We start from the raw sequence: 20758 nt of genomic DNA, 5'->3' as shown, positions 1-20758 counted from the left end.
CGAATGGAGAGGAAGTGCAGGGGGAAATGGAGGAAAGGATGCTGGGACTCGGAAGAGCAGGTCCAACGACTGGAGCTAGAGGCGGCGGCGCTGCAAAATAAGGAAGAGGCCCTTGCAGCCCACCATACACCCTGCGGGGACATCTCCCTCGGGGCCACAGGCCGGAGGAGGGTCAACATCCCCTTTAACACCTGGTTTCCGGGAGCGGCGCGCGGCGCAGCGCTGTGACGTAAGGAACCTGGACTTCCGGCCCGGCCCGATGACGTCGCTGCGGGCTTGTAATGGGAGAGCCGGGTCCTTCCTAGGTCCGCAGGTGAGGCGCTGGGTGGTTTTCCTTGGGAAAAGCCTGTAGACGGACACGTGGGAGCTGGAGCCTGGGACCGGGCGCCAGCAGTGCGGCCGATGCCCGGGGATCCGAGTGTTTTCACGGTTTACCCCGCGGGCGCCCCATCCAGCAGGGAACCTTTTGTTTGGCAAACCGCAGCCTGATGGTGGTGGGAGGAGGGTCCCCGACGGCCACCTGGGGGCTTCGGGGCTCTGGATGATGGACAGCTGAAGCAAGGACCGAGGTTCGAGTGCTCGCACCCACGTAGCCTTTCATAAAGCAGCGCTGCCCCGGGGCCCCGCTTCCCACCTGCCCGTCAGTCTGCTGTTTGGGGGGCTCTTCTGATCTGGACTCTGGGTTTCTCGGCTGGTTCTGCGGTCTCCCCCGTAAAAGCTCTCTCAGTTTTGTTACACCGCCTACCCTTGAGAATAGATTTTTTTTTTTTTTTTTTTTTGCCTTTTCTTACTTGGGGGAATTACTGATTTACAGTCAGCAGTCCGTCCATGTGTAGAATTTCTGTTTTTCTGCAAAACTCACCGCAGGTCCTCCACCATCGTGCACCAGGACCTGAAAGCCCCCATCTTCAACCCCCAGAGTCCGTCCCTTTGGTACAAGACTTGGTTTCGTAAGGCAGTCCCAGAATTTGTCATTCTTTTAACCACACGTTTGAGGTTTGGCTGTAGTTGGTTTAATATTTCCCCATGGCACCCTGGTGAAAATAGAACTTACTCTTTTAACGAAATTCTTAAAACTGTTTCCTTCACTACTCGTGGTGCATCTTGGAATAAGCAAGTAGCCTGGCAAACGCTAGAAGAAGAAGAAGCAAGTAGCCTGTGTCTCAACTTTCTCATGTAAAATGGATATTTGCATTCATCTGAATTTTATGGCATTGACAGCCTGAAAGATAGCTGGGGCGCCTGCTTTGCCAGGCCACCACCACACATATTTTAACCCGGCCCCCATGTTGGAGGAAGCCTGTTGTCTTGCTCTCTTACTCTAACTTTTTCTATCAGAATAATTTCCCAGAGCTATGAAGCTCTAGCAACCAACCAAACAAACAAACAAAAATGCTCATCAGCTTGGTGCTGTCACACCTGGTAGAATACATGTTGCAATAAACAAGGACCACTGGAACCCCACCTGCAGTGGGGGAAGCTTCTAGAGCAGTGAAGCTGGTCTGTAGGTGTCTTTCTTTTCCCTCTCAACCTTCCCCTTCCCTCTTGATCTCTTTATATCTATCAAAATGAATAATTAAAAAAAAAAAGGTTAAAGTAGACAATGGACAATCTTTTGTATAATTCAAAAGGGGGCTGGGGAGATGGATAATAGTTATGCAAAAAGATTTTCATGCCTGAGGCACCAAAGGTCCCAGGATCAGTCCCCAGCACCACTATCTATAATCTAGAGCTGAGCAGTGCTCTGGTTTAAAAAAAAAAAAAAAAAAGGAGTGGTAGTTAAGACATTTTTATAGGATAAAGAAAGTACAGGGAAGAAACAATTGGGAAACATCAGATTGGCTGATATGGGGCCATAGACATGGACTTCGTCAATTGGCTTTTGGAAACTGGGATCCTGCACATACAGTTAATATTCTTGTTTCTGCTTGAGCAGAGAGTTTACAGGGACTCAACCGTTAACTAAATTTGGGTTTGCTGACATGGCACCCAGGGAAAAGCTGTTCTATACTGGAGCTAGAAAGTTACTTCAACAGAATCCACTTGACACGATTTTACTTGTCTCATAACTGAGACAACACATAGAACATTTAGAACACACAGTAAGCACTCGAGAAATGTCATGTATTAAGAGACTGACCCCCCACACACCCTGAACCTACAGCCCAGCTCTCTTGATGGTCTTTGCAGCATACATCTAGTGCTCACACTGCTTTTCCTGCCCCCAAAAGACCTTAACTGAATGCTCACCTTTGGTTTTTAATTTTCCACATAAGACAGGATGTACATTGGGATACTTGATTCACTAATTCATTTCTTGTTTTGTGTCTGGTGCTCCTAACACTAGGAGTATTTACAGTCTAACAGGAATTTAGCCCTTTGGGTTCTAGGAGCAAATTCCTATGGGGAAAGAAAGAAGAGACAGGTGTAACATGATGCAACCCTGAAGAATTAAGAGTCTTAAGAGTCTACAGGGAGGTTTAAAATAACTTCCTGAAACAATATTGATAATCTAAATTTCCACCCACTCCCATTAAAGACCCCTTTTTGTTTTTTCCAGTATGTAGGATTGTAGTGGATAGTCAAAACTCACAGATTATCTTCTCTAAAATTGGTATTTTGGACAACTTAGTACTTAAGACTGGGTGACTTTCTTTTTCTCTCAAAATATCATTCCCTTTCAACATTTTATCAATTATAGAATTGCTATAATATTTTTAAAAATTGCTAAGTCTGAAATGTGCACAGTATACTTCAACCAGACGAAATTAGTCGTATTTTAATTCATATTCATGAGTTAATGTTACAGTACATACGTAATTGTACAAATTTGTGAACTTCTTGACTTTTAAACTGATGTCCTGGTGCCCAAAAAAGGAGGGGGCCAATTACGTTTAAATGCACGAGGCCCCAGTTCAACCCCCACATCAAAAAGGTGATAAAATTAATTTTGTCACTTGAAGCCCCTATATTTTGGGGCACATAATGTAAATATGTGTGACCTTCAGTTTTGTGTTCCATTAACAGTGCTGTCAACTTTTCAGACATAGACATGGGTAAAGTCAGATGAGGATGATAAGAATATCTTCCAAATGAATTACAAAGTGGGGATACAGAACTCTGGTGGTGGGTGTGATATGCAACTACACATTACAATATTTTTATTGTTTTTTATTTTATTTTTAATTTCTTCATTGGGGAATTAATGTTTTACATTTGACAGTAAATACAATAGCTTGTACATGCATAACATTTCCCAGTTTTCCATCTAACAATACAACCCCCACTAGGTCCTCTATCACCCTTTTTGGACCTGCATTCTCCCCCTACCCTACTCGCTCCAGAGTCTTTTACTTTGGTGCAATACGACAATTCCACTTCAGGTTCTACTTGTGTTTTCTCTTCTGATCTTGGTTTTCAACTTCTGCCTGAGAGTGAGATCATCCCATATTCATCCTTCTGCTTCTGACTTATTTCATTTAACATGATTTTTTCAGGCTTCATCCAAGATTGGCTGAAAATGGTGAAGTCATTTTTAATAGCTAAGTAGTATTCCATTCAGGCCATTGACATTTATTGATGTCATAGATTTGCCAGTCTAGCTTCGTGGGCGGGAGAGAGACGACCAGGGACTCATAGCTGAGTGGGACGCAGTTCAGTCTTTTATTGATGAGGAATGCAGTACAAGCTATCTAATCTAATCTCTCTTCATTAGAAAGCCCTGTCCTTTATATCTCCTGAGGCGGAAGTGTCAGGTCAGAAGAGGATGTACGTAGGATAGGGGGTGGGGGAGAAGGAAAAAAACACATGAACCAGTGGGGACTAAATGGTGGAAAACAGGATGTGACTAGGAGAGGGGGCAGAGTGAAAAAAGAGCTCAAACCAGTGTGGATTAAACCAGTGCGGGCAAAACAGTGATTATGTAAATAGACCACAGCGTCAAGCAATGCAACAGAAGGGGTCTTAGAAGCAGACCAACATAGATTGAAGATATTTTGACTCCATTCTTGTAGATAGTTAGAGTTCTGATATATGACAAACTTATGAATATACTACCCAGAGCCATATACAAATTTAATGCTATCCCCATCAAGATCCCAAGCACATTTTTTAGAATAGAACAAATGCTACAAATGTTTATCTGGAACCAGAAAGACCTAGAATTGCCAAAACAATCTTGAGAAGAAAGAACAGAACTGGTGGCATCACACTCCCAGATCTCAAATTGTATTACAGGGCCACTGTCCTCAAAACTGCTTGGTACTGGAACATGAATGGACACACTGACCAGTGGAAGAGAATTGAGAGCCTGGAAGTAAGCCCCCATACCTATGGACACTTAATCTTTGACAAAGGCAACCAGACTATTAAATGGGGGAAGCAGAGTCTTTAACAAATGATGTTGGAAAAGAAATGGTTGAAACATGCAGAAGAATGAAACTGAACCACTATATTTCACCAAATACAAAAGTAAATTCCAAGTAGATTGAGGACTTGAATGTTAGAGCACTAATAATCAGATACTTAGAGGAAAATATTGGCAGAACTCTTTTCCACATAAATTTTATGGTGGTCTGTTTATAGGAGACCTTTCAGAACTTCTTTCAGGGCAGGCTTGGTGATAGTTCATTCTTTCAACTGTTGCTTATCTGAGAAGGTTTTTATGCCTCTATCTAGTTTGAATGACAGTCTAGCAGGATACAGTAGTCTTTGTTGAAAGCCTTTCTCATTAAACACTGGATAGATATCTTGCCATTCTCTTCTGGCCTGTAGTGTTTGTGTGGAGAAGTCTGCTGCTAATCTTATGGCTTTTCCTCTGTAGGTGACTCTTTGATTTTTCTCTTGCAGCCTTCAGGGTCCTTTCTTTATCCTTATTCTTTTCCATTTTAAATATGATGTGTCTTGGTGTCTATTATGTGTTGAAGAATGCTTTCTTTCCTTCCCTCTCTTTCTTCCTCTGGTAAGCCAATAATGCATATATTATTTCTTTTGAAGTCATTCCATAGGTCTCTGTTGTTGATTTCAGCATCTCAATCTCTTTTTGAGAGCTCTTACTTCTTTTTCAGTTGTCTCTAATTTGTCCTTGATCTTGCTAATTCTGTCTGCAGCCTCATTTATTCTATTTTCTCCCCGTTGTACTTATCTCTGTATTTCATCTATTTTGTTACCCTGTTCTGATACTGTTTTAGTTCTTCAGCTAGTTATGTTTTAGCTCAGTTATTTCAGCTTTCAGCTCTTTAATGACCTTGAGATAATTAGTGTTTTCTTCCAGAGTCTCATTTGTTGTTTCTGCATTTCTTTTTTTAAAAAAAATTTAATATTTATTTTCTCTTTTGTTGCCCTTGTTTTCATTGTTGTTGTAGTTATTGTTGTTGTTATTGATGACATTATTGTTAGATAGGACAGAGAAATGGAGAGAGGAGGGGAAGACAGAGAAGGGGAGAGAAAGAGAGACACCTGCAGACCTGCCTCACTGACTGTGAAGTGACTGCCCTGCAGGTGGGGAGCCGGGGGCTTGAACCTGGGTCATTATGCTGGTCCTTGCACTTTGTGCCATGTGTGCTTAACCCACTGTGCTACTGCCCAATTCCCTGTTTCTGCATTTCTGATGACAATTCTTCCAAAGTCTTGACTCACTGCTGTGATTATTTCCTTGACTATCGTTTGGATGTTGACCTCTTTATTCTGTGCTTCGGCCTTTTAGCTGGACTTTTGTCCTGGCCCATTTCTCCAGTATTTCTTATTGGTTTAACCATTCTATATAGTATGTTATGAGGTCCCTCTCTCAGTACTTTTTAAATTACTGATCATTCATGCCTGGATTGACTGGATTGTGTCTAAGTAAGGTACTTGTCTCTAAGTAAGAGTTCACAGTTATGGAAATTAACCGTTGTTTCAATATTATTTCAGTCCCTGAGTTGGAGCACAGTAGCTGTTAAACGCTTCTTATTCTTCCTTGTAGACTGTGGTAACCTGAGAGCTTTTAAACTGTAAGTAGGCTTATCTTAATCATTCACTCCTGACCAAGGGATAAGTCAAGATGGGGGAGAGATAATACAGTGGTTATGCAAAGAGACTCCCACACTCCAAGGATCTAAAGCTCTGGGCTCAATTCAGCTTCTCTGCCAAGCCAGGCAGCACTGCTGGGCCGTGTGAGTTTCTAAACAAGTCCTGTTTATAGTCTGTAGTTTCTGAGGCAATTATTCCCCTTGGTCTCATCAGGAGAACAATGTGAAAAGGCTCCCACCACACAGCCCCACCACTAGGCCACTACCGAGGTGTAGCTCTTGTCCTGAGTTTCCTGGTCAGTTCTCTGTTCCCAGATGTCAGCACAGGGTCTCCCCCCTGCTGCTCCAGCCTCTGAGGGCAGTAGCAATGGAGACTCACAGTTGCATTTGGTGAGTCTTAGGGGAGTCCTCTCCTCCCTTCAGCCATCTTTTTGTTGGTGCTGGAGGTGGTGCTTCAATTGGTAAACTGCCAGACTATTAGCTGCCACTCAATCTCTCCTTAGGCTCCTCTCTATCCACAATCCACAGGTGTTTGCACTCACTGGTGATTTGGTGGGTTCCTGAAGTCATTCTAGTCCTGTCTTCAGAATCATTTCTGTTTATGCATTTATCTGCTCACTCTCACTTGTATGTTTTGAAGCTTGCCGGGGCTGAGGGGTAAGATTCCTGGTTTTTCTTTTTTGTTCCACTTATACTAACTGCAGTTAAATAAATACCAGTGGAATTAGCTTTAAATGGATCACTTTATTATTATTTTTTTAATAAAAAGAAAACTGACCAAAACCATAGTATAAGAGGGGTACAACTCCACACAGTTCCCTCTGTCTTTTAAAAATCACCAGACTTCTATGCCTCCAGTATTTTCACAAACTGTTCTGAGAATGAAGGTGAGGTATTATTGGTAAAGGTTGATGATCTCATCATTGATGAAATGGGTCAAATTATTTAAAGGCTGTATGCATACTTTGAAAGGCTCAAAGTTTTTATCAGTGTAATTTGGAAAGCAGCTACACTGTCACTATACCTCCAGCAGCCATCCTGCCAGTGCCCTTTAGAAATTCTGCAGAACTGCACCTTATGCATCTTGTTCAAGCTGATTACACAGGAGGTGTCTTCCAATGTTGGGCTCAATAGCCATGTTCCAGAACTTGTTCTCTTTCTACAGTATAATTGCCGCTCTCCCCCTTGGGAGAGCATCCTAGTTCATGCTCTCTTTCAAATAGGTGGTTTTGTGGCTAGCCTGGGAGTGTTGTGGTATGAATTTTGCAGTTAGACTGTACAGTGTCATTCAACTTCAATCTGATTTTCTTGGGACTATTGCTCTTGGAACCCAAGCACTGTTCTCTGAACAAATCCAAAGCTGCCCATGTGGAAAGAACACATAGGGAAGAACTGTGCAGGTGTTTCTGGACAGCATGATAGCAGAAAGCAGACATGAGTTGTCAGATATGCAGATGAAACTGTTTCCAAGAGATTCCTGCCCCAGTGAACATGTCAGCTGAGGCCCCAGACTTTATGAGCTCAAGATAGAGTACTTGTGCTGTTTCCTTTCTCAATTCTGGACTCACTGACTCTCAATATAGTCAAATGGTAGTTTTAAGCCACTGACTATGGGATAATATTTTTGCAACATGAATAATAAGACACACATCTTTTCTTTGATCGGTACTTGTGTGGGCTATTATTGCTTATCCTTCCCCATATATTCCTCATGTATGCTTATTCGTAATGTGTAAGTAACTATGAGTAGCATAGAGTTCACTTCTTTTTTTTTTGCCACTAGGGTTATTGCTGGTGTTCGGTGTCTGCACTACAAATTCACTGCTCCTGGAGGCTGTTTTTCCCATTTTGTTGCCCTTGTTGTTACCCTTGTTATTATTATTTTTGCTATTGCTGTTGTTGGTTAGGACAGAGAGAAATCAAGAGAGGAGGGGAGACAGAGTGCGAGAGAGAGACAGACACCTGTTTCACCACTTGTAAAGCGAACCCCCTGCAGCTCAGGAACTGGGGCTCGAACTGGGCTGGTCCTTGCACTTTGCGCCAAGTACACTTAACCCACTGCACTGCTGCCCGACCCCCTAGTTCATTTCTTTTATGTTTATACCAACTGGTCATCTTGTTTTTGAATTACTGGATGATTAATGGTTTACAGTTGATAGATTGTATATGCATAACATCTCCCAGTTTTCCACATAACAGTTAAGCTTCTGTTAGATCCTCCTCTGCCATCATATTCTAGAACCTGAGCCCTCCCCTTCCCCCCCAGAGACTTTTACTTTGGTGCAGTACACCAACTCCAGTCCAAGTTCTGCTTAGTGTTTTCCCTTCTCATCTTGTTTCTCAACTGTCTATGAGTGAGATCATCCCATATTCATCCTTCCCTTTCTGACTTACCTCACTTAACATGATTTCTTCAAGCTCCATCCAAGATGGAGTAAAGAAGGTGAATTCACCATTTTTAACAACTGAGTAGTAGTCCACTGTGTGTATATATAACACAACGTACCTAGCCACTGTTGTTGGACACCTGGGTTGCTTCCAGGTTTTGGCTATTACAAATTGTGCTGCTAAGAACATATGTGTACACAGATCTTTTTGGATGGGTGTGTTGGGTTCCTTAGGATAGATCCCCAGGAGAGGAATTGCAGGAGGATTGACATCATGCTAGCTTCTGGAACCTGGTGGCTGAAAAGAAAGTTAACATATAAAGCCAGACAAATAGTTGACTAATCATGAACCTAAAGGCTGGAATAGTTCAGATGAAGAGCTGGAGAGGGGGTCTCAGTTTTGTAGATAGCTAAGAGGCATATTTTAGTTATATTCCAAAGGGCCTGTGGCTATACTGCTTTTTTTTTCTTTTTCCCCAGAGCCTGAAATCTGGTATGCAGGTGGTCTGGGGAGATGATGTCATGGCTGGAAAAAGAACCAGAAAGCTGGATCAGGGAAGAGAGTAACTCCCAAATATGGGAAAGGGGTAAAAATATTGTTAACTGTACACCCCATCGATTTGATGTGATCTGGGACCATATTCAGCTTAGGAGCCTATGTGACCTCTGCATCCCTGTAGATCTGAGCTCACATTCTGTGATCAAGATGTATCCATATTTGTTGTTTGAGATCTGATTAAAGATTGCTTAGAGACTGTGACTGAAGGTGGGGCTGTCATGAGTAGGAACATTCCAAGCTGCCCAAATATCAAGACTCATCTTCCAACCTGTTTCTGTCTTTCCCTAGTGGGTTAGGGGTCTGGAGAGGAGAGGTTCTGGGGCACCTTGATGAGGCTATCGGTTATCTGCCCAGGGAAGTCAGGATGGAAACATGCTAGTAATGAACAGGAACCATAAAGTAGGAATAGAGCATTGGGATTAGGTATTTTAGGGTAGGTAAAAGCTAAGAAGTTTATTTTAGATATGTTCCTAATCACACGTGACTGGTAATTTTTGTTGGAGCTTGATAGCTAACCTGCAGGTGGACTAAAAACATTGTCTGGAAAGATGGTGTCAGAGTTGAGAATAGAACTAGAAAGGTGGATCAGGACAGAGAGTAGCTCCCAAACTTGAAGAAAATACATAAATAGAATTTACTATTTAACCCCATCAGTCTGGCCCAGGGCCCTAACCGCCAAGCCCCTGTCAGTCTGCGACATCAGTATTTTGAAAACCTCAGTTGCACAAGATGTATCCATTTTTGTCGTTTGAGATCTGATTAAAGATTACTTAGAGGCTGTGACTGAAGGCGGGGCTGTCATACTGATATATAGGTATTATACATTTTGTTAATTTACCAGCTGGGTGCAGCGCTGAACTATCTCAGTTTCACAGGAAAGGCAGAATTTGAATTTTGATGCTTTTAGTTTTCCTTTGCTTTTTTTCTGTGTTTTTTTCTTCCTTTTTAACATGACTATATAGGATTTAAAAACACAAGAATGAAATAAAAATTTAAAATGCTTTAGGAATCTATATACTCTGTTTCTCAGCTGTATCGTATATGAAGTGTTTGAGTTTTAATTAAGTTTCTGTTTAATTTCTAGCTTTTATAAAAGACTGTGCTTGAGTTTCATATCTATTTAAATTCTTACAAGTTTTGTGGCTAATCAAACTCGAGATGTCACTTACTTCAAGTTAGATATTTACAAATTGAATGGACTGTCTGCTCCATTGAAACAAATTCAGTCAACCAGACATAGTAATTGTGAAGTCTCTACTGGCCAAGTATTCAGTCTAACCAGGGTCTTCTCTGTCAGTGCTCTGGAATTTGGGTTTTATTTTATTATTATCAGACAGAGACAGAAAAATCGAGAGGGGAGAGACAGAGACATCTGCAACCCTGCTTCACCACTCATGAAGTTTTCCCCCTACAGGTGGGGACCAGGGGCTTGAACCTGAGTCCTTGTGTACTGTAGTGTGTGCACTTAATCAGGTGTGCCACCGCCTGGCCCCACTGTCAGTACTCTGATTTATTGCTGTGTTTAACAGCTCAATCTACTGTTGTTTTTAGCACTTTATAAACATCATTAGAGCCTTTTTTAGTGACAGCTTTGGAGATTCCTTATAGTGGCATTTATCAGTGAACTAAAATCCATATGGAAGATGAGATGGTATTTGAATGGAAAGGGGGTCCTTGCCTCTTAAAAGAAACTTTTATTACATTTTTCATAATATTTTTATTTAAAAATAGGATTTGTGTTTACACATGGTGGTTAGTAAAAAGTATATATATACACATATGTGTGTGTGTGTATATATATATATAGTATATATAGTTTTCTTCTTTCTGGTCTGCTAACAGTAAAGATATAAATTATAAAAGTGGAAACACAACATCAAACTAGAGAAGTGAAGTTTGAGCAATGTTTGCAAGCAAATAGCTCAGTTACAACTGAACAGCGCTGAGCAGTTTTGATGGAACAGCATAACTGTCAGGCTGAACCGCAGTTTAGTATATTCTCCTAGTGCTGCTTTGTTTATATAAAGTGTCCTGACTCTGTCTTGCTTCGACGTACTTTGCTTTGCCATTCTACCGAGTCTATTTTAGTTGTACATATAGCTTCCTGCATCTACTTCAAAAAGGAATTTTTAAGCTTTCTGTTTAAAATCGATTCCCTCTCCTCTTTAATTTTTAAAATGTATTTATTATTGAATAGAGACAGAAAAAAATTGAGAAGGGAGGGGAAGATAGAGACAGAGAGACCTACCCGCAGCTCTACTTCACCACTCGTGAAGCTTTTTCCCTGCAGGTGGGGACCAAGGGCTTGAACCCAGGTCCTCCTGGACTGTAGTGTACCTGGCCCTCAATCAGTTCCCTCTCATTTACTGAAGTAAAGCTTATGCCTTAAGACTACTGGCGCATGCTGTCAGGTTGCTTTCAGAAGACCATTTTGAGTCTTACCCTGAGTGTGAGAAATCTTGCGTTTCTGTCTCCTGACCAGCATTGTTTTTTGCCTGCAGGCATTCACTCTGGGGAGCAACAGTCACTGCTTGCAGCCAGATTCCTGCGCTAGCCTGACATGGCGCCAGTGAAAAGTTATAGATGAGCCAGGCAGTGCTTAGCTGCATTTACCCTCACCAGCTGCTGTCAAGGAACAGGGAATTTCATTAGGGGCTCAGGGAAGGCTTACGTAGGAAGTGACCTAAGGTGGGAAGGATATGGAGCGAGAGAAAGAAGAAAAGAAAATGCATGGATGTGAGAAATAGATCTGTGCAGATCCAATCAAGAGACAGAAGCCACACAGTATGGAGGGTCCTCAAACAAGTCAAAACACAACTAGCTTATGGACAATCACAGGAGCAGAAAAGAAAGCTCGGGGACACTCCACAACAGGACAGCTGATAAGAGTGCAAGGTCAGTGGTAAGAGAAGAAGGCCTTAGAGGGGGCTGGGTGGTGGCGCACCCTGTAGAGTGACCATGTTCCATGCAGAAGACTCAGGTTCAAGCCCCTGGTCCGCACTTGCAGTGACAGAAGCTTCGTGAGTGGTGAAGCCATGCTGTATGTGTCTGTCAGTCTCCCTCTCCCCGTGTGTGTGTGTGTGTGTGTGTGTGTGTGTGTGTGTGTGTGTCCTTTTGCTTCCCAATTTCTCTGTGTCTATCCATAATAAATAAAATATTGAAAGCATAAATAAAATAAAACTATTTAGCTGCTGGACTCGGGGACTTTGAATGCATGCGGGATAATTCAAGGAGCAGGAAAATATTGACGGTCCGAGACAAGGACCTGTACATCTAGGCAGTCAGAAAAAACAGTGATCTAGGGGCGGGGCAGCGGCACACCCAGTCAGGCACACATAGTAGGTTCGAGCCACCCCCTCTCCACCTGCAGGGGGCGTGGGGTGGGGGTGGGAATGATGCTTCACAAGCTGCGAAGCAGGCCTGCAGGTGTCTCTCTTTCTCTCTCCCTCTCTATCTTCCCCTCTTCTTTCAATTTCTCTCTGTCCTATCCAATAAAAAGGGAAAAATGGCCGCCAGAGCGTAGATTTGTTGTGCCGGCACCAAGCCCCCGGCAATAATCCTGGAGGTGGAAAAAAAAAGAGTGATCTAATTTGGGACGGCAGCTTTGCACATATCCTGATTTTAAGTACCTGCTTCATAATTTAATAATGTAGTGCTTTAGGGGGTAGGGCAGTAGCGCAGCGGGTTAGGTGCACGTGGTGCGAAGCGCAGGGACTGGCGTGAGGATCCTGGTTCGAGCCCCCGGCTCCCCACCTGCAGGGGAGTCGCTTCACAGGTGCTGAAGCAGGTCTGCAGGCGTCTGTCTTTCTCTCCCCCCGTCTTCCCCTCCTCTCTCCATTTCTCTCTGTCCTATCTAACAACGATGACGTCAATAACAACAATAAAAAACAACAAGGGCAACGAAAGGGAAAATAAGTAAGATATTGTAAAAATTAAATAATAATAATAATAATAATGTGGTGCTTTAACAATACGCAGCACTGGAGATGAAAGGCCAATAACGGGAAAAGAAGCCATAAGGAAGTTCACTTCTCCTTATAGCTGCGCTGGGCATAGGACAAGGGCAAGAAGTAACCTCCGTGCTTTTCCATCAGTCTTCCCAAGGGGCAGGTCAGGGCACTCATCTCACTGGTGAACACGGACTATAAGACAGTTCCAGTAGGGAGGACACAGAAGTTAGCCATGGTTGGGTGAGTGTAGGCTGGAGGGGAGAGCTGTGGTGAGAAGCCCTTATAGTCTTTGAGTTTTACCGAAGCTGTGTCTCCCTTTTCTGCTGGCTTGTCTTATTATTATTATTATTTATTATTATTTTGGTCAATTCTGTAATCTAGAAGGACTAAATAAACTTACAATCCCTGTATCTCCTTGTGGCAGTTCTGGTTTTATCCTTGACTATTTGTCCCTGGCTTGGTTTTTATTTATTTATTTGTTTATTCCCTTTTGTTGCCCTTGTTTTTTATTGTTGTAGTTTTTATTGTTGCTGTTATTGATATTGTTGTTGGATAGGACAGAGAGAACTGGAGAGAGGAGGGAAAGACAGAGAGGGGGAGAGAAAGACACCTGCAGACCTGCTTCACTGCTTGTGAAGTGACTCCCCTGCAGGTGGGGAGCCCGGGGCTCCAACCGGGATCCTTCCGTGCTTTGCACCACCTGCGCCTTAACCCACTGCGCTACCGCCCGACTCCCCCTGGCTCGGGTTTTTATGTTTAATGACTCTTCATTTTGTTTTCCCCTGTATTTAGAAATGGACTCCGAAGTCAAGGAAGAAATCCCTGTGCATGAAGAGTTCATTTTATGTTGCGGAGTTGAAACCCAGGTTCTGAAATGTGGACCCTGGACTGATCTCTTGACTGTCAAGAGTGCCGATAGGCCTAAGCTGCTGATTTTCATTATTACTGGTGAGTTCAGACATCTGGATGAGGGGCCGATATCTGTAACAGTTTCTGATTTTAAAAATACCGTTATTGGGTTAATTACAGAGAATTGTTAAATGTTAAAAGGTTTTTGTTGTTGTTGGTTTGTTTTTGCTGCTTTGTTGTTTCTGGAACTTAATTGCCTTCACAATACCCCTTTTCCCAGCAGCCACTTCACTCTCTCTTTCCCTCTCCTTCCCCCTCTCTCTCTTTGATAGAGATTGAGAGACCGGGAGAGAAAGAGACAGTGGGGAGGAGAGATGCTGGAGCACTACTCTACCACTTATGAAGCTTCTTTGCTACAGGTGGGCATTGGAGCTTGAACCTGGGTCCTTGACCTTGGGAATGTGTGTGTTCCACCAGGTGCGTTGCCACCCAAACCAATGTAGAATTTTTTTTTTTTTTTAGTTACTTAAAAGTGATTTACAAAACTATTAGAAAGTACGCGTATCATGCCACACCACTCCCATCACCAAATTTCTGTGCCCTCGCCCCCCACCCGCCAGTGATATTCACCATAGCCCTCCAAGGTCTTAGAGACAGAATGGCTCCTTTTTCTTTAAGTTCATTTGTTTCAATTCTCTGTATTCCACCAATGTAAAAACTTTGTTACCTTTGTTTTTCTTTTGTCCATGTTGTTTTATTGTTGTTTTGGTTGTTATTATTTGCCTCCTCCCCGGGCGCATGCTCTCTGGGTTGGAGAGAACTCCAAGGGACCCAGCCTGGGCTGCCACTCACTCAGCAATGCAGGAGATAGATGACTCAGGAACCAAACACGTGGCGTGAGGTAATGCAAAAAAGATCTGTTGATCAGAGAGCCAATGTTTTTATAGGGTCAAACCAGAAGTGGCCAGTCAGAAGTGGAAATGGCTAGAAAAGGGGGTGGAGAAAGGCAAAAGCATGCTGGGAAGGTAGAAGCTTCCTTAGCAACTGTTTCTAGGGTTTAACCAGTAGGATTAACATTACCCTGCAGGCAGGATGGGTCTCGAGGTAGAAAGAAGATAGATCAATGGGATGAGTGGGAATATTTCAGGCAAAACAATGATTATGTAAATAGGCCATAGTATCAGCAATGCAGAATGGGGGGGGCTGGCTTAATGCCCGACAATTATTGTTCTTATTCATGACGTTGTTGTTGTATAGCACAGAAAGAAATTGAGAGAGGAATGGGAGACAGAGGGGGAGAGAAAGATAGACACCTGAGGACCTGGTTCACTACTTGTTAAGTGGCCCTCACCCCTGCAGGTGGGGGGGGGGGGGCTTCAACCAGGATCCTTACCCCAGCTAAACGCACTGCGCTACCGCTGACCCCCCCCCATAACCTTTTAATTGAAGAAAATAAAACCACTCAGACCATCGATAGCACAGTAACCACTGTTACTACTACAGCGACTGGATGTTTTTCTGCTGCGCATTTTTGTAAATATTACGAATGTTATGTGTGTGTGTTTGTGTGTGTGTGTACATATATATGTCATGATCACAATTGGAAGTGTTCCTCATATTCAGTTTTGAATTCTGCATTAAAATGTAATGGTGGTTATAGTGAGTGGAACTTCATTCAGAGGCTTCACAGTTTTCTAGATCTTCTGCTTCATCTCAAGTGACTATGCCTTTATTACCTGTGCTTGTTTATCCTGGTATTGGCCAGTGGACCCCTCGTGGCTTTTGCTCGCCACCATCAGCAGAGTCTTACAGGTAGAGGCTTGATCGTAGGCATTTGGAACACCTGTAAAACTGTAGGTGGGACTACATGTGACTAAAGCTTACAAAGCAGTTACGGGTGTGGATCATTTTATGATCCCTGTGGCTCAGCCTCTGGGGTGATGACTGCAGTTTCCTTCCACCTGCATTGTTGTTGTTTTTCCCAGGGTGAATGATTCTTATCGCCCATTAATCCTGACTACCTTCTAGAGGGGAAGGGGGAGAAAGTCTTTACAATGCATGTGAATAATAAGTCCATTTCTATTTTTCATGGAGATGTCCCTTCCAGAACTTTCTTCTGCCCAAGTCTGGCCTGACGGCTACCCACTTGCCATCCTGGCATTTATTCGTTTCACTTTTCTGAGGGCTGGACTCCCTGAGGAGCCTCAGGGAAGAGTAGAAAAAAAGACTAGACAAACCTTCTACCTTGGTTTACTCTCTGCTTTTTGATAAGCACATTAAGAAGCTTTTGAAAAGAGGGGGGCTGGCTCAGCAACAGAGCACAGGACTTGGGAAGCTGAGGTCTCGAATTCCATCTCTGGTCTGTGCACATCGGAGCTGAGCAGTTCTGTGCTCTCTGTCAGGTGTGAGGGTGTGCGTTCTCATGTACATGCTCTCTGTCTCCCTCTCATAAAAATAAAATGAGTGGAGTGCAAGGACTGGCATAAGGATCCTGGTTCGAAACCCCCAGTTTCCCACCTGCAGGGGAGTCACTTCACAAGCAGTGAGGCAGGCCTGCAGGTGTCTATCTTTCTCTCCCCCCTCTGTCTTTCCCTCCTTTTTTGATTTCTCTGTCCTATCCAACAACAATAGCAATAACAACTAACCATAACAAAAATGGGGAAAAAATGGCTTCTAGGAGCAGTGGATTTGTTGTCCAGGCACCCAGCCTCAGCAGTAACCATGGAAGTAAAATAATGATAATTATGATGGTAATAATAATAATAATAATAAATTAAATAAATCTTTATAGGAAAGACCAGTTGCAAGGGGAAACTAATGTGTCAGAGAAAATGTCTGGTTATAGATTATTTTCCCTTAGAATTTGGAGAGCATTTTCTTTTTTTTTTTAATATTTTTTATTATCTTTATTTTTTTATTGGATAGAGATAGTCAGAAATGGAAAGGGGAGAGAGAGATAGAGAGACGCCTGCAGTCCTGCGTCACCACTCGTGAAGCTTTCCCCCTGCGGGGACCGGGGGCTTGAACCAGGGTCCTTGGGCCCTGTAACATGTGCACTTAACCAGGTGTGCCACCACCTGGCCCCTGGAGAGCATTTTCATTGTTTTCCAGCATCAAGAGCTATTTTTGAGAAGTCTTAGCATTCTGACTTTTGGTCTTTTGTGTGATGAAATGCTACTCCTCCCCTAGACTTTTCAGATCTTATTCTAACAGTTTGAAAGTTTGCAGTGAGGCATCTTGGAAGGAGAATCTTTTCATTCATTGTATTTGGGTTTCAGTGGACCCCTTTAGGTAACAAACATCGCTGTTTCAAGCCAAAGAGCTCTGCTTTCCATTTTTCCTTTTCTGTAGTCTCCTTTTGCACGAATACAGTCACATTCTTTAACTTCTTGAATCTCCACTGCCTCCCTTTTTCTGTTTGCATTAGTGCTTGCTTTTTCAAATGCCTGGTGATCCTTGATTACTCACTCATTTTTAAGAGGAAGACAAAATATGATTGAAGGTTTATATTCAGGAATGGATGTATGCCTAGAAAGGCTAGCCATCCTAGACTGAGGGTTTGTTTGTTTGTTTGTTTGTTTTATTTTGTTTTTTTAAAGAACATGTGGCTTTTTGTATATATAAAAAAAATAGTCTTAGGCAAAACAAGGGGCCCAGCACTTCTTGGGGTGAATCTCCAACTTTTGACTCAGTGGTTCTTCCTTAGATTGCACTGTTTTCTCAGGGAAAGGAAAAAACAAACAACTTCCTGTGTCCTGTTTGAGGAGTGGAAGATTGCACATATTCAGCTTAATAAGGTAAAGGAGGTTAGGATCTTTGTGTTTAGTAATACTTAATCTGCAATAGATTAAGCATAATCCTTTGGTTCTCAGCTGGGCTAAGAGTCCTGACATAAAGTCTTTCCTTTTGGTCTAACCTCTTCTGGAAATGTCCTTCCAGCCTGACATCACAGTGTAACAGTCTTTGGGAAGCAGGTGTCAGCATCTTTTAAAAACAACAACAGCAGCAGTAATAATATCTGGCAGTAAGTGAGGGGAAAATTCTAAGCATGGCAAGTGCTATTTGGTGGAGTAGAAATTTAGAAGCCATGGCAGAGTACAGCACTGAGAAATTACCTAGAAAAACTCATCTTGACCAAGAGAAGGACTCTCCTTTTGAGGAGAAGCAGAAGAATTTAAAACAACAACAACAAAAAAAAAAAAAACCCTGCCTCTCATCTCTCATTTCTTCTGTTAATTAAACAGTTAAGGTAATTTGTTGAGAGTTAAACATGGCAGAGGATGAATTGGTGCTTTGGGGGAGGCGACCATCACCCAGGTTGCCGGGATAGCCTGAGGGTGCTTCTTCCCGAGCAAGTGCTCTCTGGGTTGGAGAGAACTCAACTGGAGCCAACCTAGGCTGCTGCGTGGGAGAGGGATCAGGAACTCGTGCCGCACTAACGTCGCAGGAGAGAGACTCTGGAACTCTCAGAGCTGGAAAGCAATTCCAAGTGTTTTAAAACAGAAGAGCAGCTATTATATATACTTGCCAGGTAGGGTGGAAACAGGATGTGAGGTAGAGAGGGTAGAGCAAAAAAAGACTGGTGGAAATCAGGGTGTAACAAGGAGAGGGGGCAAAGCAAAAAGATAGTATAAACCAGCGGAATTAACCAATGCCCTGGAGGCAGGGCGGTGCTTAGTTAACAGTGGTTTATGTAAATAGACATAAGTGGGATCAAACGAGTGCCCTGCAGGCATGCCGTGCTTAGTTAAACAGGATTAGAGATAGAGGCTTTAAGCTGGGGGAACTGGCATACTACCCAACACCAGGTAAGTAAGCTGAGAGGAGTTACAGACCAAATGCAGGTCAAATCACTGAACGTGGGAGCAGCTCTGAGTTCAGACAGTACAAGTGAGGTGTTTGTGGACAGACAGAGTGAGAATCAACTGTGTGAAGAGGCTTTGACTGTTAACTCTTTGGGGGCATCATGAAAACATCTAGACTTGTGGTTTTGGTGGCAGGATCAGCCATTTCACTGACAACTTGTTAGCAATGCATGTCTTTGGATTCAGTCTAGGTTGGGGCAGTCTGGGTTTTACCAAGTTCTTGGGAGGGGTTGGGCTGTGGTGTGCACTTTCCTGAAGTCCAGGGTGTGACTATGGAACGTGCTTGCTGCAATTTCAGCAAGGGAGTTTTCTTTCTGCTGGGACAAGGTTGTTGACTCTGTTGATCCACCTGGATTTTGTAGTCACCAAATAGACAAAAAGAAAAAGAAAAAAAAAAAAGCAAAAATGTCATTTTAGGTCAAGATTTTCAGGGAGTGTGTGAGAACAGCTGAAACATTTGACAGGTGGAAGTGGAAGGCACGAGTTCTAGAGGATTCGGCCTCCCCACCCAGAGGTATTCCTTCACACATTTGTGAGTCCTAGGTGCTGGACACACTTCAAGAATCTTTGCTCTTCCAAGTCTTTGAGAAAGCTGCTGTGTCTGAAGAAAGGAAGGGTCCAATTAGGGAGAGATCCTGGTTTAAGATATGATCAGGAGATGATATCATGGGGGCCAGGTGGTGTCCCACCTGGTTAAACACACACATGACAGAGCACAAGGACCCAGGTTCAAGCCCCTGGTCCCCACCTGCAGGGGGAAAGCTTCACAAGTGGTGAAGCAGGGCTGTAGGTGTCTCTCACCCTCTCTGTCTTCCCCTTTCCTCTCAGTTTCTCTCTGTCTCTCTCCAATAATTAATAAATAAATAAAATATTAAAAAGAAATCAGTGATGACCCTGGAAAAAAGAGGAAGCTTAGGGCATTAGCTGTTCTAGAGACTCCCTGTTTTACAGTGATTTGGTATTTTCACATCACAGTAGTTTGCTCGCGCTCTTTTACGTTCGGTCTTTTGATTATCATTGTTGTTCTTGGCCCTTTTCCTTGGATTTCTTGTGAGCTGTGAACTGGTGCTCAGAATTCAGCTTTATTTGGAGATCTTGTCTACATATACTGTGAGCAAACTGACGATGACACTGTTTGAAGGATGACTAGGCTTCCAGAGGAGGGTTTAATTCATCACTGATAGAGTGAGCCTTTCATTTGAAATCACTTTGCTTTTGCAGCTGGGAGTCCATCACTTTTAAGTTTGTAATGATAATAAGAAACGATTCATTGGATTTACAGATCAAGGGACTTCTAATTAGTTTCATCTTTCCTAGTGAACCATCACTATAGAATTTCTATTAAGTAACACTATCCTTGGCCTTTCTTTATGTGGTGAAGTGAGCTAAGGGAGGCCTTTGGAGACCCCACTCCGAGACATTCTGAATCATGATGATTCTCAAGTGGCCATAGGAGGAAAATAATTATGAGACATGTCTTGAGTTGAGAGTTAAATGATAAGGCTCCGTGGAAAAAACCCAAAGCTCAGTTCCCACCACAGCCTTCTATGTGGCTATTAGGGCCACATTAAGTTGAGAGGTGGACATTTTGGTTCCCTATAAGATTAACTGGGAAAAGTTCACAGTTGCAATATTGAATAGTTAGGAGTTCATTGGCAGTCAGAGTCTAGAGATACTAATTACAGTCTCTGTTACACACTGTGCACAGATAAATAGGTAGGTAGGTAGGCAGGTAGGCAGGCAGGCAGACAGACAGACAGACAGACAGACAGACAGACATGTTCAAGCATGTGTATAACATGTTTGGACATCTTGTGATAAAATGTTTTCCTCGTGGGAGTCAGGAGGTAGCGTAGCGGGTTAAGCGCACGTGGCACAAAGCGCAAGTACCGGGTAAGGATCCTGGTTCGAACCCCCGGCTCCCCACCTGAAGGGGAGTTGCTTCACAGGCTGTGAAGCAGGTCTGTAGGTGTCTGTCTTTCTCTCCCCCTCTCTGTCTTCCCCTCCTCTCTCCATTTCTCTCTGGCCTATCCAACAACAATGACATCAGTAACAACAACAACAATCACTACAACAATCAAATAACAAGGGAAACAAAAGGAAATAAATAAATAAATAAATAAATGTTTTACGCAAATTT

At 43.0% G+C, this 20758-nt stretch overlaps 1 protein-coding gene across 2 annotated transcripts in view; it reads left to right on the top strand.

Moving 5' to 3' along the window:
• The first annotated feature begins 242 nt into the window (after positions 1-242).
• The window catches only part of LDAH (lipid droplet associated hydrolase), a 108927-nt gene continuing 88411 nt past the window's right edge, over positions 243-20758 (top strand). The window contains exons 1-2 of one of the 2 annotated variants that reach the window (XM_060186637.1): positions 243-313; positions 13697-13852. In XM_060186637.1, the coding sequence (XP_060042620.1) occupies positions 13699-13852 (154 nt within the window). In that variant the 5' untranslated portion in view covers positions 243-313; positions 13697-13698. Of the gene's footprint in view, positions 314-5970; positions 5991-13696; positions 13853-20758 lie in introns of those variants that run through there. The other variant, XM_060186638.1, reaches the window with a different exon arrangement.

This window comes from Erinaceus europaeus, chromosome 3 (assembly GCF_950295315.1).
Source record: "Erinaceus europaeus chromosome 3, mEriEur2.1, whole genome shotgun sequence".
NCBI classification, from domain to species: Eukaryota; Metazoa; Chordata; class Mammalia; order Eulipotyphla; family Erinaceidae; genus Erinaceus; species Erinaceus europaeus.
This window is presented reverse-complemented; position numbering and strand designations above follow the sequence as displayed.